This window comes from Lontra canadensis, unplaced genomic scaffold (genome assembly GCF_010015895.1).
Source record: "Lontra canadensis isolate GAN:19392208 unplaced genomic scaffold, GSC_riverotter_1.0 scaffold74, whole genome shotgun sequence".
NCBI lineage: Eukaryota > Metazoa > Chordata > Mammalia > Carnivora > Mustelidae > Lontra > Lontra canadensis.
The window spans coordinates 1,897,385-1,915,807 of NW_022631068.1; the positions used below are offsets into that span (position 1 = coordinate 1,897,385).

The 18,423-nt window shown below is 35.7% G+C and overlaps 1 protein-coding gene across 4 annotated transcripts in view; it reads right to left on the reverse strand.

Annotated features, from left to right (window-relative positions):
• The window catches only part of PIK3C2A (phosphatidylinositol-4-phosphate 3-kinase catalytic subunit type 2 alpha), a 99,589-nt gene that overhangs the window by 45,291 nt on the left and 35,875 nt on the right, over positions 1-18,423 (reverse strand). For all 4 annotated transcript variants that reach the window (XM_032881130.1, XM_032881129.1, XM_032881128.1 and 1 more), the window contains exons 3-8: positions 16,032-16,135; positions 8,873-9,030; positions 6,751-6,871; positions 5,912-6,023; positions 4,234-4,313; positions 4,039-4,102 (exon numbers count right to left, since the gene is read on the reverse strand). In XM_032881130.1, coding sequence (XP_032737021.1) covers positions 4,039-4,102; positions 4,234-4,313; positions 5,912-6,023; positions 6,751-6,871; positions 8,873-9,030; positions 16,032-16,135 — 639 coding nt within the window. The remainder of the gene's footprint in view (positions 1-4,038; positions 4,103-4,233; positions 4,314-5,911; positions 6,024-6,750; positions 6,872-8,872; positions 9,031-16,031; positions 16,136-18,423) is intronic.

Here is an 18,423-nt window from a genome sequence, read left to right on the forward strand (position 1 = left end):
CTGTTTTCTAGCTCCCCATTTTGGCTTAGATAACTTTTATTTCTGCTTCTACTCCTACACCTTCATGCAAAAACCTTTCCAGTTTTGAGGCTCATGTCATTCTCCTATACTACTCCCCATCATTTTTTATGTGCCAGTCATCAATTTATTGTCTATCAATTTCAAATCCATCCTTCTTTGCTCTACTTTGTGATACTGAAGCTAGACCTATAAACATTTTTCCTTTGCCAGCTGGCACAATGTTAGGTTTTGTCAATAGAGGGCACCGAAGGGACACTAACACAACAGCATGAAGACACTTCTCATCAGGGTTCTAGTCCTCTATTTTTTACTTCAGCATCAGATCCCAGTGATCCTCAAAGACCAGCTCCAGCTGCTACCTGCTGACCCCCACCCCAGGTCATGGCCTCCCCATCTGACAACTCTATCAAGGTTCTTTGCTATAGGCAACCCATGTGTCCCTGAGATAGCCAAACCGTCTTGGAAGAGGCTGAATTTCCAAAAAAGGGCTGAATTTTAGCCCGAGGTTGGAGGGGAGGGTCTATCCTAAGTCCTTAGAATTCCTTCACTATCCATTGTTCCTCAACCTAGAGCTAACAGCTGCTTTATCGCACCTATTATTACTGCTGGACCCCTCAAAGCATGATTGGCAAACTTTTGAACAGCCAGAGAGTAAACGTTTTAGGCTTGGAGGGCCACATCGTCTCTGTCACAACTCAACTCTGCTATTATGGTGTGAAAACAGATACTGACAATACATGAACTAATAAGCTGTGTTCCAATAAAACTTTATTTACAAAAACAGGCAATAGGCCAGATTTAGCATACAAGCCATAATATGCCAAATCCTTCTTTAGAATCCTCTTTTACTCTTTATAGTAATTAACTATATTTATTAATTAATGACTCTCTAATTTTCCCTGTTCTACTACTGTATTTCCTGTCTTCTACCTTGTCCTCTAATGGCCTGATCTGCCTGACAATTGGCATGTAGTCATTTCCCCCACTGTACACCCTATTTTTGCTCTGGATATTTCCCTGACTTTCTACCCTATATCCTGTAAGCCTCAGTTATATAAATGTCCACATGGAAAATTCATAGCATCTTCAACCCCCAAATTATACCCTATCAGAATCTAAACTGCAGTATCATACATACTCTGATCACAATCTCCTTTGTTCTCACACATTCACTCTGACTAAACGAAGTCTTTGAGCTCAGATACTATTCTCTGCTTCTTCTACCAGGTAGCTGAATACTTTCAGAGAAAATCTCAGAACTGTACAGACTCAACATTCCCTAATTTCAGCAGGAACTTGCATGCTACTTAACATTCCTTTTACTTGTTCTTGGTCAGTTCTCTTTCCCATTCTTCTTAGAATATGAAGCCAAACCATTATTCCTTGGCTCAAAACATTTGCCACTACCCTAACTTCTCTTTACTAAAATAAATTAATACTTTATCTCTAGAAAATTAAGGCCAGTAGGAATCAAAACTTCTAAAACTTCCTGATCTCCCCTAAAAGCTAAATTAAAATGTACAAAGATTTATATGTGAATCTTTATAGCAGCATAACTCATAACTAAAAACTGTAAACTGAACAAAATGTCCATTATTTGGTGGCCAGATAAAAACAAAATATGGTGTATCCATACAATGAAAGTATTTAGCAATAAAAAAAAATTTAGCCAACTGTGGATACACACTACAACTTATATACAACATGGGCAGAGCTTAAAAACAGTAGGATATGTGAAAAAAAAAATCAGATATAAAAGATTCCATAGGATATGATTCCATTTACATGAAATCTCCAATAAAAGCAAATCTATCAAGCAGGAACCAGATTGGGCATTATCTGTGGGTGGGTCTGGGAATGGGGAATGACTATAAAGTAGCAAATGGAAAATTTGGGGGTCATGAAAATGTTGTAAAGAACTAGACTGTGGGGATAATTATGCAATTCTATGCATTTACTAAAAGAAATCATTGAATTATATACATCTAATGGGTACATTTTATGGAATATAAATTATACCACAATAAAGCTATAAAAATGTGGGTAGTAATATTTTTTAGTCACTATTTTAGATAAGATGGTCATGAAGACATCTGTGATAAGTGAGTGGAGACCTTAAACTGATGGGTAAGCCATGCAAATATCTCGAGGAAAAGCATTAAAATTAAAGGGAACAAAGGGGTACCTGGGTGGCTCAGTCAGTTAAGTGTCTGACTCTTGACTTCGGCTCAGGTCATGATCTCAGGGTTGTGAGATCAACCCCTGCATCCAGCTTTGCCTACTTAACACTGCTATTAAGGTGAACAAAAGTCATCACAAACATAAAGTCCAAAATTAAGTTCCATATCTTCCATCCAAATCTGCCCCTCTCCTGGTTTCTCCCTCTGCCACCCCCTCTTCCCCCATCCACCCTCTGCAGCTAACAAAACATCTTCCATTCTCTCCCCTCTTCCTCACTCTATTCTAGCTAGAAAGACAGACCTTATATATACTAGGCACCCTCCTCTTCCCCTAGAAAACCAGATAGTTTCTTTCTCTCTACTTCTTTGCTCAATTTCATCTTCTTAATAAGGCCTTCTCTGAATACAAATGTTGAAACTGAAACATTATCCTCCTTTATTTTTCTCTGTAGTGCTTACCACCTGATATAGCACATGTTTTGCTACTTTTATTGTCTGTCTCATCCAACTAGAGTGTAAACTAAGAGCTGGGATTACAGTTTCATTTTTTTTGCTGCCATATCCTCAGCACCTATAGCATGCCTCACAATGAAGAGATATTCAACATTTACCGAATAAATGAATGTGTTTAAATGCTGACAAGAATGTATTAGTCACTAGAAATTTAAGAGTCATCCTTCACTATTTCTTCTCTTACATCTCATCACTTACCAAAATCCTGCCAATTTTATCTCCTAAATATTGTTTATCAGATCCCTCCTTCTTGCCTTGGCCACACTCATTATCTTTCACTTGGAATACTATAAAAACATCTTCCTAAGTAGTCTCCCCGAAACCAATCCTACCAGAACTCAATGTAACTTACACAGTATGTCCAGAGGGATTTCAAAGCTTAGGACTAAACAAGTCACTCACCCCAACCACCCCCTATCATCAGCTAAAAATACCTTTAATGGCTAAAGCAGGGGTCAGCAAACCTTCTCCATAAAATAGCAAATAGTAAATTGTTTAGACTTTGCAGAATACACAGTATCTGTCCCAACTACTCAACTCTAGTATTAGAGCACAAATGCAGTCACAGAAAATATGTAAACTAATGAGTGTGGCTGTGTTCCAAAAATTGTTTATTTACAAAAATAGAAAATGGACTGGATATGGCCCTCTAACCTAGAGGACAGATTAGAAGTTAACATGGATTATAAAGTGGTAACTTATATCTGGTATCTCCAGTGTCCTCTTCCAATCTTCCTGTCACACTCTATACTCTATTAAAGAAACACATATATTTCACATCTGTATCAAATCTGTGTGCTATTCACACGCCCTTCCCAACTATCTTCTAGCTAACCCATACTGTTGACTTGGCTCAGGCAAACTCCCTTCTTAGAGGCTTTCTATAAACTCTCAAGTTGGAAGAGTGCCCTTCTTTGATCTCCCAAAGAATGCAATGTATACCTCTATACTACATTTACTATACTATATGAAACTGTGTTTAAATCCATCACTAGTTTTAAGTTCTTGGTAAATGGGGACTAGATCTTTCATTTTCATAACTCCAGCATCTAGCACATAGTAAACATTCAGTTAATGCTATCTGAATTGAACTGAAGGCTCCTCTTAATAATAAAGCTGAAGTGAGGTGAAGTGCTGACTCATGCAATATTGAGAACTTTGGTTAACAAGATGGCTCAGAAAATAAGTCATCAAATGTCAACATCAAGAATATAGTTTTTAATCATCCTTCTATAATATTTCCTCCACCACCACACTAATATTTAAGATAGAACAAAGACAAGAATCCTTAAGTCATCATGCCAAAATGTGAATTAAGACATACTTCAATTTGAAGAGCCAGTTCCACTTGGTTGTGGTAAGAATCTAAAAGTTCTTCAACAGGGTATCTGAAATAAAGAACAATTATTGTGACTGAAGGATACTATATACAAATACTTGGTCTTATTCACCAAAATAAAGGTATTCACATCCAAAAGCAAAGTTTGAAAACCTGAAATTAATGTTTTAGATGCCACACCTTGTCATGAATTCTTTGTAAGGTTTCTCCATTTGATGCAGGTGTTTGTTTAAATCCACAGGTGTTTTATCATCTTCTGCCTAAAAAAAAATGTGTATATATACATTTTTAGCAGAAAAATAAAATCCATTCTTTGGTCTTTCTATTGTCAAATTAAATATGGTTAAGTGTATGATAAATTCTTGAAACTAAAGTGATTTTTCAGAACAGAGGCTAAAATATTATCAGAATTAAATGCTATTTATAACTGAGTGAGGAAAAAGTACTCTAAAAAATTCATTTTATAAATTAAAAACATAAATGTCTTAAGTCTAGTTTCTGATATATAAGTAGCTCCCAAAGTAATAACTATTTCTGTTCTATAAGGAAAGAATAGAGAGCTTTAAAAAACAAAACAATTTTGGGGCACCTGGGTGGCTCAGTGGGTTAAGCCTCTGCCTTCGGCTCGGGTCATGATCTCAGGGTCCTGGGATCGAGCCCTACATCGGGCTCTCTGCTTGGCAGGGAGCCTGCTTCCCCCTCTCTCTCTGCCTGCCTCTCTACCTACTTGTGATCTCTCTGTCCAAAAAAAAGCAAAAACACCCCACAAACAATTTTTATTTATTTATTTTTTTGAGATTTTATTTATTTATCTGAGAGAGAGCACAAGCTGGAGAAGAGGCAGAGGGAGAAGCAGACTCCCTGCTGAGCAGTGAGCCTGATGTGAGGCTCAATCCTAGGACCCTGGGATCATGACCTGAGATGAAGGCAGCTGCTTAATCAACTAAGCCACCTAGGTGTCACAAAACAAACACTTTTAAAGATGGCTGACAACCAAATGAAAATGATGGTGGGGTTGGATCAGATGTGGAAGAAATCATCTGAATGTCTGCATTAGTTTTCTAATGATAATCAAATTGCTACCAACCTTACCCTCAACAAGGTACCAGTCTCTTCTGCCATACTAAATCTTTAGTATGTAAATATATTCAAAAAAATCATTCCTTAAGAAACTGAAGAAAAGCCACTGAAGACTGCTAAAATATACTGAATTTCATGAAATAGTTTCCACCCAAGTGAAATAAATTTTATGAAACACAGGAGTAAAACCTAAGAAAATAAAGTAAAAACAACTGCTATTTTTCCATCAAAGTTCTACCAAGTGAAGAATAATTCTCTTTAAAGATTAAAGTTTATCAAGTGTTCATACAGTACTATAACAGCCTAATCTCCTGTACTCTAATGTGCTTTAACTTCAAAAGGAAGTATTGTATTTTAAGAAGAGAAATAGTTTTCTTTGGTGCAGAATAATGTATATTTTTCAGTTTGATGCAAAAGTCAATGTGGATCTCTTCTTCCCCCAAACCCTATTTACTATTCAAAATCTTTCTTTCCTCATTTCTCTTTGACCCCAATGTTTTCATTCTTGTAAAACCATTACAAATCAAGCTTTTATTTCCACCACTCTGATTTTCAAATATGCCTCCAGCTCAGTGTAGTATGCTATCTAAGACTCCATGATTGAAAAGATCCCCCCATCTGCTGAAAACCCTTGTTGCGGGTAGAATTAGTTCCTCATTCCAATCCATTCACCAGTCTAACCCAGAAATCTTGGAGAATGTACAAATTGCAAATCGGCTAATTAGGAGAATTACTCAGATTCAACCAAATGCAATTCAGTTATGAGGTACATACTTACTGTTCGGGCCAGATTTTGACACATTGCGCTGAAGGTCAAAAGTTGTAGTTTAATCTCTGTGTCCCATTTTCGGCAGTTTTGAATATATTCATGACTTCCAAGGCAATGATTACTATTAAAATATATTAATTTTCATCAATGTTATTCTCAAAGTAGAAATTACAGAGGTTAAGAGTAAAATATAACTTGTATCTGCATCAGAAATTGAAGAGAATGGTAAAATGTAGAGACAGTTTTTTAACCAAGTGTGGGCACTTAAATAAAAGAGTAATTCTACATGAGAAGAGTCACAGCACAAAAGAAAGAAGATGAAGATGAAAAAAAGAAACAAGAAAAACAAGGGCAGGGCATTTCGAGTAACCTAAAATACTAAAATCTGTAAAATAACTGCACTAAAAGCTAGGTACAATAAATTACCTGGTTCAGAAAAAAATTATAATGATTATTTTAGGCAACTAAAAGGAAGTCGCAGCTGATCACTGCGTGAAAAGTAATGGTACATGCTACAAAAGGAAAATGGAGTCTATAACGATGTGACTATCGACTCTTAGCACAAAGAAAAGAGCCATTAAATTCACTTATCAACCAATTACCCACCATTCTTCCCATTTAAGACTATAAGCTTAAGGGTAATACCACGTTTTAATTATGTCTGATAGTCCTCCACTGTCTTAAACACATCTTAAAGTGTATCTCAATATAAGTTTATTGATCCAATGAATTAACTTAGTAGGACCCAACGTATTCTTGGAGTACAAATTTAACTTGAAATTTTTCTAATTTAACTCCTTAAAATTAAGTTTCAAAAGACGTTGCTCAGTAGTTAAATGAATACTTACTTTTGTAGCACTTCCTCTTGACCACAAACTTTCAGAACATAGCTGCCAACATCTACTTGATTCAAGTCATCATGTACCCAGCAAAGGGCTTGCATTATAATGATTTCTACAGTAGAACTCACTGTAAAAGAGGCATCAGTTTCATTTTGCTCATTTCACTCTATACACTTGAGAATGTAATTTTTATCATTTAAGAGAGCCTATACAACAGAAATATAATGTAGGCCACATACAGAATTTAAGATATTCTACTAGCCAGATTGAGAAAAGTTAAAAAGAAACAGGTGAAGCTAATTTCAACATATTTAACTGAATAAATCCAAAATGTCATTGCATCATATAACCAGCATTTTAAAATTACCAATGACACAGCTTATTTCTTTTCAAATTGGGTCTTTGAAATCCACTGTGTATTTTACATATATAGCACATCTCACTCTATATTAGCCACATTTTGAGTACTCAATAGTCACATGGGGCTAATGATTACGGTATTAGATAGGGCAGATCCTAGCTAAGAAAGCCACCTCCCTACCACAGACTCCTCCAAAAAGGTTAACATTTAGCAGGATACAGCAAACAATGATTTAAACCAAATCATAAGGAAAAAATAATCACCATTTTAAATGTTTGACATGTTCCTAATAAATTTTCCAAAGAATAAAAATATAGCAAGTAGGAAGTATTGTTCAATTATTGTTCATGACAGTAGCTGGATACTAAGATTACAAGACACTAAAAATTAAAGTAACCCTTTAAAGTAATTTACTTCTAAGAGTTCCTATGTTCAATTTAGAAAACAATTATTCAGTTCAGACTTCATGAAAATCAACAGATTGGCAGAAAAGGCCATAAAATATCTAATGCAATGGGTACATTTCTGAATAGCCAATTGTATGGTAATACTTATCATTTGGACACACTTCTATCATAATGTGGTTAAATTTCTTAAGAGAGATGTACATTGTAAATGTGCACATTTATGAAGAACCAAATGATAGGCATTTGAGATATTTTCTCAAAAAGTAATGATATCTTGATATATTGTTTTTTTATATTGTCTTGATATATTAAGTTTTTAAGTCATTACTTTTTTCCTCAAAAAGTAATGATATCTTGACAAATTAAGTCAAAACCATACAAATTGAAATACTTGTCATCAATGTTTACTATTTCTATCAAGGGGCCTATTGATCTTTTTTCAATTTTAGTAGTAATTCTTACAACATAAGGGTTTTAAATAATCCTCAGATCAAAATTCAAAGTATGTTTTATAAGAATAGTTTTTCCTTTAGAAACTAAAAGAATAATTATTATAGTTGGCTAACATTTTTGTTTCAGATTCATATTTTTTTCAAAGAGCCTTGAAAAGTGCAAAGCTACAAAGAAAGTATCCAAATATTGGACATCTTCCTAGTCATAACCATGACAGAAAAAAAAATGGCATCATTTTTAGGTCAAAGTATTGTAGAAATATAGCTCTTATTCTACTGCTGGAATCCCATTAAAACAATATACATAAAAAACATAAGAACATAAAAAACAAACATAAAAACAAAAACATAAAAAACATAAAACAATGAGACTCAAACTATGACAAAAAATTTCCTACAGACTTAAGGATACATTTCTAGAAAGGATATCCACACCAAATTTGGAAGAGAGTTAGAACTAAAGGAAGGAGGATTATCTACTTCGTAGAAGAGCTTAGCAAGATACGAATTTCAATTTCACTGACAACTATTTATAAACAAACACTCTTCTTGCCATAAAATGAAAAAAAAAAAAAATTGGGACTATAAATAGCCTTTCAATACCATGTTTTGGGACCTTGGCCAAATGTCAGCAATTAATCAAAATTACTCAGCATTTTTCACAGAAATATGCAGTCATGAAGGTAAACTATTTCCCCACTAGTCCTAACCAGAAAATTATCCAAATGAATGCCATTTTTTTTGAAAAGGGTAACTAATGAATGTTAAGTATTTTACCACACACACACAACACAAAATTTTTTTAAAGGATACCTAATGATAACAGGGTCAAGAATGATTAAAATAACATTTTAAACATTTCTCCCAAAGCAGACCAAAACAATATGGGTGGGAAACCACAAACCTACCATCACATGTAAAAGTAACTGGCAGTTGAAATCCTTCAATTTCAATGGAGACCTTCACGCTGGCATTTTCTCCAGATATATTTCTTTGCACTGTAACTGGACTTAACAAATAGCCTGGATTTGTGCAGTGATTGGTATATGGAAAGTTGGTCTTCAATCTATTCACAAGAAAGAAGAAGTTAAAAATATTTTTAAAGCTGCATTTGAGAGCCCTAAACAAAACTTTGCCTGCTTACGACCATTCAGTTCTGTGTCTTTGTTCAATTCTAAAGTAGCTCATGAGAACTGTAATGAATTGACCCCAGTTAAACTCCAAATACCAGCATTTGCCTTTTAGATAAGAGGAATCCAAGAAAAGAGATTAAGTAGTGCCAGGAGATCTGTGGTAACACTAGCAACATTAACCAGGCATACACTGGATACAAGGCATTAAATGAGGTTTTCTGCTTCAGATTTTTTAGCTATACAGTATAATTATACAAAATGTACACTTTTAATGAATCTACTCTGTACACTTTTAATGAATCTCTCTACTGAGAATACAGCAAAGTAACCCTCAACTGCAATTGCTAGAGGGATAAAAAGTTTGTTGTCTTTTAAAAATCTTTTTCTTAGGGCTTTTTCTCCTACATTTTGGGGGCAGAGGGTTGGTTGTTAGACAACAATAAAAAATCATTATCAGTTTTTACCATGCTGTAGGCCTTTATTCTCTCAAAGTGATTTCTAAAACTCAGGGAATGGCAAGAATCGCCCGTGAAGGTATTCACAGGAACAACATAGTTTAAAGTGAAATGCATGAATACAATATATATGGCTCTTCTCCAACATCACTTTCTGTTACCAGAAAACAAAGGAAAATTTGATGCCTTTTTAAAATTTGTAGCCTTCCTTTAACTGACTTTTTTCTGGAGGTTAGAAGACAAGATCCAATTCTCCTGAGTGCTTTTCACAGGAATATAAATGGAATGAATGCTTGAAGTATTATATATTTCCCTCTGTAGAGATTAAAATAATCAAGTCATAGGAATAGAATAAAATAGTTTGGGAAGACAAAAAGAAAAGGATCAGGAGAGCGGCACCTGGGGGGCTCAGTTGGTTAAGTGTCTGACTTTGATTTCCGCTCAGGCCATGATCTCAGGGTACTGAGACTGAGCCCCTCTATCCGCTCCGTACTGAAGTGTGCTTGAGCACTCTCTCTAAACAAAATCTTGGGACACCTGGGTGGCTCAGTCAGTTAAACATCTGCCTTCAGCTCTGGTCATCTGGTCATCCATGGAATGGAGTCTGGCATCTGCACTCCCCACAGCGGGGAGGCTGCTTCTCCCTCTGCCTGCTACTCCCCCGGCTTGTATGCTCTCTCTCTGACAAATAAATAAATAAATCTACAAATAAATAAAGTCTTTAAAAATAATAATAAAATAAAATCTTAAAAAAAAAAAAGAAGTTTGAGAGGCAGTGAGTATAACTGTTCACGGTCTCTAGAGCCAGACAACCTGAGTTTAAATCCTGATTTTACTACTTACCAGCCCTGTAACCATAGGCAAGTTACTGAATCTGCTTCCAGCTTCTTCTACAAACTGAGGATACTACCACAAACTTCATAAGGTTATTGTGAGAATTATGTGAACTAAGAATTTTTTAAGATTTTATTTATTTATTTGACAGAGAGAAACAGTGAGAGCAGGAACATGAGCAGGGGGAGTAGGAGAGGGAATGCAGACTCCCTGCTAAGGAGGGAGTCCAATGGGGGGCTCGATCCCAGGACCTTGGGATCATGACCTGAGCCGAAGGCAGACACTTAACAACTGAGCCACCCAGGTGCCCCTACGTGAACTAAGTTTGTAACACACTCAGAGCAGTGCCTAGTAACAGAGGCGCTACAGGCATCTTGTCAAATAAATGAATAAACGAAAAAATCTGAGTTCTGCACTGTGGTCTTAAGTACCACAAAAGATCCAATATTAAAGAGAAGAAAAGTAGGGGTGTCTTGGTGGCTCAGTGAGTTAAAGCCTCTGCCTTCAGCTCAGGTCATGACCCCAGGGTCCTGGGATGGAGCCCAGCATTGGGCTTTCTGCTCCGCGGGGAGCCCACTTCCCCCCACCCCTCTGCCTGCCTCTCTGCCTCCTTGTGATCTCTGTCAAATAAATAAATAAAATCTTAAAAAAGAAAAAAAAAACTAATAAAAGTTGGGGTGCTTGGGTGGCTAAATTGGTTGAGCGTCTGCCTTCAGTTCATGTCATGACCTCAGGGTTCTGGGATCAAGCCTGGTATTGGGCTCCCTGCTCAGTGGGGAGCCTGCTTCCCCCCCTCTCCCTCTGGCCCTCCCTATTGCTTGTGTTCTCTCTCTCTCTTTCACTTTCTCTCTCAAATAAATAAAAACTTAAGAAAAAAAACTACTATAAGTAATAAACTTATATTGACATTGGAAATGCACCTTTATACACGGATACAGCATCTTCAGATATTGAACTGTTTGAAACTTACCCCTCTACCACATAATGCCAAGACCTTCATTGGACCTTGCCCAAGATTCTTTTTTCTAATTAATTTACTAGGTATTCTCTTGTTTTCTACACTATAAAATACTTACGGCAAATCACGTATCAGAGAATTCTGTCTATACCCAAGCAAGATTTCAAGTTTCAGAAATCCTTAAAGATGATGAAAGGACAAGCAGACATTCCTGATAATAGCTCAGAAATTTATTAGACTAAATTTCCAGTGATCAAAGTTACATTCAATGAACTTGATTTGCTAGGGTAGGTTCCTTCAACTCCTTTCCTTAAAGTGAGTCCTTTTTTGAATACATGCACCCCAATGAATTTTATAGCAGCATTATTTATAATAGCCAAATTATGGAAACAGCTCAAGTGTCCACTGAATGATGAATGGATAATGAAGAGGTAGGAATATTGGAATAATGGAGTATTACTCAGCCATAACAAAGAATGAAAGCTTGCCATTTGCAATGACTTGGATGGAGCTGGAGGAGAGTATTATGCTAAGAGAAGTCAGTTAGGAAAAGACAAATACCGTATGATTTCACTCATATGTGGAATTTAAGAAACAAGCAAATGAGCCATTGGGGCAGGGGAAGAGAGAAAGGTAAAAACCAAGAAACAGACTCTCTCTCTCTCTTTTTTTAAATGTAGGTTCCATGCCGAGTATGAAGTCCAGCGTGGAGCTTGAACTCACCTGAGCTTAGATCAAGTCAGACCCTTCCTTAACTGACTGAGTCACTCAGGTGCTCCCAAGGAATAGACTCTTAACTACAAAGAACAAAGTGATGGTCACCAGAGAGGAGGTGGGTGAAGGGATGGGTTAAATAGGTGATGGGAATTACGGAGCACACTATGATGAGCACAGGTGATACATGGAAATATTGCACTTATATGTTAACTGGAATTTCAATAAAAATGTCAAAAAAATGAGTCCTTTTTACACAGCAACGTGAATGTACTTAATATCACATACCTGCACATGTAAAACTGGTTAAAATAGCAAATTTCCCACTATATATGTTTTATCACAATAAAAAATTTTATAAATGAGGGGTGCCTGGGTGGCGCTGTCAGGTGAGTGCCTGACCCTTGGCTTTGGCTCAGGTCATCAGCTCAGGGTAGTGAAATGGAACCCCATGTTGGACTTTTTTTTTTTATTTTTTAAATGAGTTCTATCTCTGCTTGACATCTTGGAAGATAATCCAGAAAAAAAACAGTCATTTTGTTTCTGCAAAACTGACATTTCTTCATTTTTATGGTTTTGTTTGCTTTATCAAAATTGGGGAAAAACTAAGATGATAACAGATTCTTTAAAGTTGGGTTTTTTTTGTTTTGTTTATAACTAAACTTTTAAACACACAAAAGCAAATTAAATTGTTGAATTATTTAAATAAACCATCAGAGGTGTTTTTATGGACACTCTCATACATTGGAGCTTGATATTCTTAAGTTATAACAATACAGATTACTTTTTACACTCTAATTTTCATTCTCTCTAAAATTTCCACTTCTCTGACATCACCAAAGAAACCGCTTTCTTGGCTTATTTTATTATTTTTTAAACATTTATTTATTTTAGAGATACTGAGAGAGAGTGCATGAGTAGGGGAGGAGCAGAGGAGAGAATCCCAAGCAGACTCCCTGCTGAGCACAGAGCCCTAACCCCAAACCCATGAGATAATGACGGCAGCCAAAACCAAGAGTCAGATGCTCAACCAACTGAGCCACCCAAGTGCTCCTTTGTTTGCTTATTTAATGTGGCTCTACAGTTCAGGAAATTTAAATCCTTTATGGTTTATTTTCCTACTGTGTGCTCAATCAAGCTGAAGTTAGGTACAGACAGAGCCAAATCATGCAAAATCAGAACAGGAAAAAAAGATAAAAATGAGGGCTTTTTAAAAGGCAAAAATAAAAATTACAGAAGTAAAGTCTGTATTGTTTAGAATAAAATTACCTAAATACAGAAGTTAAGTCCTTGAAAACATACAAGGAATCACTGGGATCAAGACACTATTGCAGGATGTAAATATTAGATTTGAACTATATAGGAAAAAAAGAAACTAGAAGGCTATTTAAAATGACAAGTATAAGGTGTAGTTTCTAATCCCATCCTCCTAAGAAACCATTAAAAACTTTGGTACCTAATATTCCTCTAAGAACTTTCTCTGGAACTAAATAAGTAGCAGATCCAGCAAGCTTTGTCAATTACGATAAATGAGAGAGGAAAGAAAACAAGAAATAAAAACCAGAAAGATGCAGTAATAATGAAATGTCCTGAATCACAGCAGTACAGTCCTTTAAACTAAAAAAGACTCTTGAGATCACTAATCCAGCTCCCTAATTTCACACAAGGAAAAAAAAAAGTCTTAGAACCACCAATGTATCAGAGTCTGTTATACAAGTAATCTTAATTGTAAACAAGTATCTTGACAAATCTTTCATAGCTGAGTTAAAATGATTAATCATTTTAAGAGATTTCAAAAAGTAAGGAGTTTAAGGAGTAGAAGTATAAATACTTGTTTAAGGATTAAGAATATAAATACTTGTTTAAAAATTTCAGTGCAAAAATGACCATACTGGGAAAAAAAAAATAGAGCTATTAATTTCTTCAAGGGATATCTCCTGACCCCAATCTCCAAAGTCACAGGGGAAGAAGTGAAGAGCCTAGAAGATGGCTTCAAAAACACCTGTGCTTCTTACTTCTCTGAAATATTTTTTGGAATCACTCTCTACTAATGGAAATAAAATTACAAAAAGAAGTCATTCTCTCCTTACTTCATCTGGGGTTTCAGATTACATAAACCACAGTGCACGTGTATAAATAAAAATAATAATTTTAGCTTAGTGGCAGAGTCTGTGTAAATAACTGTACGATTCAAATGGGGAGAAAGGTAGATCTCAAGACAGGATAATTTTCCAACCTGCAAAGCTTAAATGCAATAGTCACTCAAAACAGTCTAACAGAAAGCATATAGGGCTTATTTAGGGAGAAAACTGAAGGAACCAGATAAACACATAACAGATTACTTCCAAAATTAAGGCAAAAGAGTATTTCCAAATTATTAACCACACACACACACATATGGTATAATGACATGAAGGCACAGGTAATTTATAATACATGTAATTTGAATACTAAGTCACCTAAATGTCTCTTCTATCTTAAAAACCTTTCCACAGAGAAGAAAAAGTGCCTCTACTGATATTTTTCTTCTTTTTCTCCCCTAAGGTATTCTGAAGAAAAGAAATGTTGGTTAAGAGGTAACAAAGACAGAATTTTAATGAAATATTACCAATTGTCTAGAAAATCTAGTTAATAAGTTCCTTAAACATTAAAATGATGTATATACTCAAAAATGATTTGGGAACCCCACACTCTGCTTCACTTACAGCAGACCACACTGAGGAAAATACTGAATTCAATGAATAAATCCCTCAGTGGTGATATACTTTCTTCCGATAACAGATTTCAACCCCTTGGCCAAAATGTTTGTTGTTCCACTCTTTCCTTCCGTGGGATTTTTCTATCTGGTGTTGGCTGAGGGAACTCCCTTTCCTCCCTTCCTGCAAGACCATTAGAATATAAAGTCTAAGTAAGGTACAAGTGGCTATATTCCCGGCCTTTAAAACCCCACCTGCAGTAGTAGAAAATGAAGCCAACAGGAGCGCCTGGGTGGCTCAGTGGGTTAAAGCCTCTGCCTTCAGCTCAGGTCATGATCCCAGGATCCTTGGATCGAGCCCCACATCAGGCTCTCTGCTCAGCAGGGAGCCTGCTTCCTTCTCTCTCTGACTGCCTCTCTGCCTACTTGTGATCTCTGTCTGTCAAATAAATAAATAAAATCTTAAAAAAAAAAAAAAAGAAAGAAAATGAAGCCAACATTCAGGGAGGAAGGGCAGGAAAAAGGAAAGGATAAAAATGGGAAAGGGGAATCCAAAGGGAGGAGAGATCAACTCAAGCATGTGAATTCCAAGATCTTGCTGTAACTGAGCTCTGTTCCATCCTTCCTCTTTCTGCTATAGGGGTTTATGAATCAATACATAACTGTTCTTTAATCTAGTTTAAGATGGGTTTCTAGCACTCACAACAGAAGTTGACTAATATAGTGATACAATGGAAAGAAAACAAACTGAATCAAAAGCAAAGGAGACCTGACCCTGCTGCTGGCTAGCTGAGTAAATTTTAGTAGGTAACTTCTCTGAGTCTGTTTCCTCATCTATAAGAAGTATTAGACATATTTAAGATAAAAAGAATATTTCAGAAATGCATTTTTCTAACATTTGCTCCTATAATCTCCTGTTGTACAAGCATCTCTTAAAGGACAGTATTTTGAATGTCAGAAAGTTTACAGTAAATTAAGTCTCCCTAAAAAAAAAACGATTTTTTAAGTGTACCAAAACTTATATATGTTTAAGCCATGTTTTCAATGGTTAACAGTGAAATTACTGTCTGACCTCAATTTTTTCTTCTAAGTATTCACAAACTAAACAGGTTAGGAAGGATACAGGTTCAACTACAATTGTTGTTAATGTGTTAATTAATGGTCTTGAAATTTTAGCCACAGGGAGAAGATAACTGAAATTTTAAAAATCTTAGAATTATTAGTACTAACCTTGTTTTCAAGTTAACTTTTTAAAAGTTATAAAGAAAAATTCCTTACTTTGTAATGGACTGACAAAAAGCTGCCACTTCCTCATTCTGTACTTCAATTTCTTGTAGAAGAGAACTTCCGGTTGACAAACCACTGGTCCCATTTGGGTCTTTCTGTAACCAAAAAAATGTTTTTATTTTAAAAGTAAAACATCTCTAAATGTTAAACAGCAGTAGAGCACAAACACGTTTTTACAAAAGTATGTACAAAGATATGGAGGAAAAACAAATCATATCAATAGCAAAGTTTTATATTATAGATTCCTATCTTTGTAAAAGTAATACCAGCTAAGCCTTGAAGTTCATTGCTTTTACTTGCTCAAAAGTAGAAGTAGGTTGTACTTTGTATTGGTCAACAAGAATGGAATGCTGAAGATATTTCCATTCAAAACCTTCCCAAAATAAATGCTTCAGAAAGTTAACGGCTGAATAAAATTAAAGGACTACGCTGTTTTAAGAAAGTGAAAAGATCAAGCCCATTTGGGACTCCTCTAGTAACCAGGAATTCTATTTTTTCAATTTTGGCCCAATTCCAAGAAGGCAGCTGGTTCTTTATGTAAGAGAATGAGTTTTAGGAGTTAGCAGGCATTTTCCATCTTAATAAACTTATGCACACATCCTGACAGTCCTTTAAAAGTTAAGTTTATGTCTGATCAAACTCTGTGTGCAATACTTGAATGAGATAAATTCACTACCCAAGCAGAGCCAAAGAGCAGAGTCCATTTGGAACTGTCTTTTTAAAAAAGGATTTTATTTATTTGAGAGGGAAGCGTGCCTATTTGTGCAAGTGCCTGAGTGGTGAGGTGGGGGGCGGGAGCAGAGGAGGAGGGAGAGAATGTTGAACTCATGGAATTCAACTCCATGCTGAATGCAGAGCCCAACTCAGGGTTAGATCCACAATCCACGACCTTGAGATCATAACCTGAGCTGAAACCAAGAGATGTTTAACGGACCAGGTCAGGCACCCCCATTTAGAGGTGTTTTGATTTATTACATAAAAATACTTAGTCTGACACAAATTTCAAATGTAAATTTCCTTTGAAATTCAATAAATTAAAAGTGGAATATTCTCAATTCAAAACTAAGTGAATGAGAATACAGTACATACATTTCAAGAATTCTAATGGAGTTCAATGACCACGGCACACAAAAAAAACTTGTCAGAAAAATTACAGCAACAACTCCTTTATGAATTTCCTTCTTTTAAAATGTATCAGAGCCCTTTCTCCTAGAATGGGATATGCACATTTAAGGGGGGAAAAACACAAAACAAACCTTGAGTTCTAGAAAAATCACAACTAAAAACAACACAACTCATGGGAAAAACAGAGTTAAGGCAAACTATTCAAAATCCATGTAACTTTGTAATCAAGGCCTCAACTAAAATAACAAGTCCTTATAAAAATATGTGCATGGTTAAATCTCCACTTGAATTTGCACCTAGCATTATGGTCTTAGATCCTCTGAAGCCTTAAACCCTGGGACTCCTGCTTCTACTCAAGACCAATTTCAATGAAGTTAAAATACAATCTAGAAAAAAATATATAATCTAGGATGTACATCTTCATGAAAGTTCTTAAAGCAAAGAGAAAGGTCTTCACAACTTTGCACTTACTGGTCTTTACCAGAGAGCTTAACACTGTGGAACATGGAACCACTCTTGACGTCACTCATTCAAGCACCATCTTCACTAGAAGACAACACTTCTGCAGAATTTCCAATGTTTTCCTTAATATTTTCTCATATTACTAAGGATTTCTTTTTAATTATAAGAAAGTTTGTTCTTTTTGTTTTAAAATGTTACATGCTGGAAAGATTGTGTTTGAACAAATGCCACTTCTCCATTTTACTGACATCAAGCCAATATTTACCAATTCTATGAGTTAATTTCTGTTACAGAAACAAGCACTATAGCAAATAAACCATACAACCCTGAAAATGGAATTTGATATTCCTAAAAATTCTCTGGCCTGACATATCAAGTTTGCCATAATCTAATTCAATCACATTTCCCAGAACTTCCCAAATGATTTCTATGTTCCAATTAGTTTGAATCATATCCTGTTCCTATAAAACACAAACTGAACTATCCTGCCTCTGAATCTTTTAGTCTTCAATGGCTTCCTCCTAACCCGCTCTCACAACCCAAGTCAAAATCTGTTATTTTTAAGGCCCAACAAAATGCTACTTCATCTATAGTGCCCTTTATGATTACCCAGCATGAAACAATTCTCCCCTCCTGCCACCTTTAAGTACTTAGTCTGAATCAAACTCCGTATCATCACATTCTGTTTTATATTTATCATAATGTGAAAGCCCTCTGAAGATAATCTAATTTTACTCAATGTTATATTATTGTAGAATTTAATCTCCGGCTCAGAAAACACCCAATCATTGGTTCA